General features: G+C 38.6%; 1 protein-coding gene across 1 annotated transcript; it reads right to left on the minus strand.

Moving 5' to 3' along the window:
- Window positions 1–386: 386 nt before the first annotated feature.
- Window positions 387–2,728, minus strand: LOC126753731 (protein toll-like). Its single transcript, XM_050465401.1, has one exon. It carries the CDS (start codon window positions 2,726–2,728, stop codon window positions 419–421), a length of 2,310 nt encoding a protein of 769 aa, XP_050321358.1. The 3' UTR covers window positions 387–418.
- Between the last annotated feature and the right edge of the window lie 316 nt (window positions 2,729–3,044).

Raw genomic sequence — 3,044 nt, forward strand, 5'->3', positions numbered from 1 at the left:
GCAATTGCATCCTTCAAGACTATTCATAAAATATCCCATTGCACTCGAACTAATGCTTTCTTTCTTATTTAAGCAAATAATTTTTGCAGAAATATATAAACAGATATCATTGCGTATTTTTTAATTACATATACAGGAAAATTGAGTAAATGGTTACTTGAAATATAATAAAATGGTATTGAAGAGTTTGTGCGATCACCCCTGTTTGGTGAACAGGTTGGCCAAGATTATATCCATCTTTCTCTTAGTAGCAACATTTTGAATAACTCTTTGTGTCACAGAAGAGTCGGAAGATTTCACTGAGTAGCTGTAACTAAATGTAATATATTTGTATTTTCATAAATATATGTAAATGTATTTGTGAAAACTCTTACCATCCTGCAACCAATTGCTTGACCACAAACCAACTGTGACAAATTTAAACAATTTCGTCACGCAAACGATTCATCTCAACTTGTCCCATAACATACATTCTGCCGTTAATTTTTAGCATATCGGAATTCCTCTCTCTACCCACTTTATGTGGCATGGCGTAGCGTAATTTGTCCCAAAATCTGACATCTTGCCAATCCAAATATGTATTCATATCCAAATATGCCTTTAGTTCTCTGTCCAATAACTCGCTTTTCGAGATTTCACCATATTTAATCATTATTATGCGCGCACGACCTTCGTTCAACGAGCACTGATGCGCTGTGCGAAACTCCATGCGCGCCCAATCTGACTCGATGAAGTGCTGCGAGAGCACAATGATCGTCCGACGCGACTGTTCCACCGATTCGATGATTTGTTCAGGTATATAAGCGCCAGCCAGCCAATTGCGTTCGTGCGTGCATACACGAAATGGTGGTTCGCACTGTTCGAGTTGCGGCAGCAATGTATGGTTGACGAAGTCTGCATCCTGGTGTGCATATGAAATAAACGCATCGAATGTTTTATGCTTATCCAGTTCACATTCGCGAATGCAAAATCTCAATATGTTGTGGCTATATAACCAGACTTTCACTTCTAATTTATATTTATAGAAGAGTGCGATAATGCAAAGAAAAATAATAATGGTTAACCCTACACTAATCAGAGTTGTATTCAAGTCCTGATAATATTTAGCGTTAACAGGAGTTGCACACAATTCTCTCACATTTGCTATTAGGAGTGTATCGTTCGGCAGATTAACACAGAGTAACTGGTCGGCATCGGGTATGCGTGTCCGATGTGTACGTAGAGTGTACAGCAGTTGCAGCGTGGAACAGTTGCAAAACCAAGGATTTTCACTTAGATAGAGAAATTTTAGTTTTGTGCTGTCATTGAGGTATGTACGCAAAAATTCATCATCTAAAGAGTTTAAGCGATTATTTCGTAGATCCAAAACCGTCAAATTGGTTGGCAGTTGACTGATATTTATGCTCGTGATTTTATTGTACGACGCGTTGAGTTGTGAAACGTTACCATAGCCGAAGGTCGTGTTTAGCGGCAATTCAATGAAATTGTTATTGCTAATGTCGAGTATCGAACTCTTGAGCCCAACTTGCTCGGGGCGAGGGAGCTGTTCGATACGTTGCGCACCCTTGCAATTGATGTGCAGAAATTCAAATTGTGTGTAACAATTGCATTCGATGGGGCACATTACTGCTTCCCAAGCACACAGTTCTTTACGTTCCAGCTGCGCAAGATCTTTTACTAGTTTGGTTGACGACTGAACGCACTGTAAACCATTGAACAGCGAACGATAGTTTTCACTGGAAATCCAAGCCAATTTACAATCGCACACGATCGGATTACCAGCCATTTTGATTTCGGACGAACAATCGTCAGTCGTAACGAAGAAATTTTGTAAAGCAAACATGTTTTCAATCCGATTGTGCTCTAGGTTTATTTCAAAAGGGCATGTAATGCTCACTGCTACAAGCCAATCCAAAGAGAATTCGCGCAAACGATTGCCACTTAAATTGATTACTGTTGAGTTAATCTTGCCATCTTCGTAATTTTCTGGTTGCAACTTGATAATATAATTAAGATCGTCGTCTAATCCATCATCAACCAAAGTCATGCCCTTATAACTGTATTGACAATTTTTTAGTAAACTTGGTGTTCTATTGAAGGAAATCTCGGTGCTCCAAATAGTTTGCAGTTGATTCTGGCTCACGTCTAGCCTATGTAGGTAACGCAGCGGTTTCAGATTTTCCATAAGATTTGTACTGTCGTGCAGTTGATTGCCACCAAGTTTCAACTGCCATAGCCAAGGAGTGTGATTGAAAAGGTGTGACGGTAAATGTGTCAATGAATTATGACTCAGATCCAGTATGAGAAGTTGACGCTGATTTGCAAACAGACTTTCGGGCAATTCCCGGATTTCATTACGGCTCAAATTCAGACAATTCAATTGCTTTAGCGCTGCAAAGATGTTGGCGTCCAACATTCTCATATTATTTCCGGCTAAGTCAAGCTGTCTGAGCGCAGTGAAGTTTTTAAAGAATGTTTGCGTCAAGTTTCGCAGCGATAAGTATTGGTTTCTTAGACCTTGTACGCTAAGCGTAAGTGTTTCCAGTAGATTCTGCTCATAAAGAATTTCAGTTGGTATGCTCATAATATCTGCTTCCCGGATTTCATTACGATTCGATTTAATAAACAATTGTAGGTGAAGCACTTTCATCATTAGAACATAATATTCCGTTGATTCTGGAGTATGGTCAGTATTATAGACTAGTGTTACTTTATTCAGGTCATACATTTTTATTAGAATTTGATGCACTTTGTCATTCATATAGTTTGCGTATGCAAAATTCTTGCAATGTCTCACTAGGAAATAATGAGTTTTAAGTAAAATCGACTGAAATTTGCGATCGAGTAGAAAATTGATATTAGTTTCTGTGTCTGTGGGACAAGTTACAGACAGTTCCAGCGAGTTTAAATAAAATTCCATATAAAAAATATTAAGTCTGTCAAAAAGAAAACAGGTAATATAGGCATCGTGAGAGCAATCACACTTAGTGTTCTCATCGCTATAGCAATCGGGGGCCAAGTGGAGACTGGTTCAACAGTAGTTT

The sequence above is a fragment of the Bactrocera neohumeralis genome, chromosome 3, assembly GCF_024586455.1.
Source record: "Bactrocera neohumeralis isolate Rockhampton chromosome 3, APGP_CSIRO_Bneo_wtdbg2-racon-allhic-juicebox.fasta_v2, whole genome shotgun sequence".
NCBI lineage: Eukaryota > Metazoa > Arthropoda > Insecta > Diptera > Tephritidae > Bactrocera > Bactrocera neohumeralis.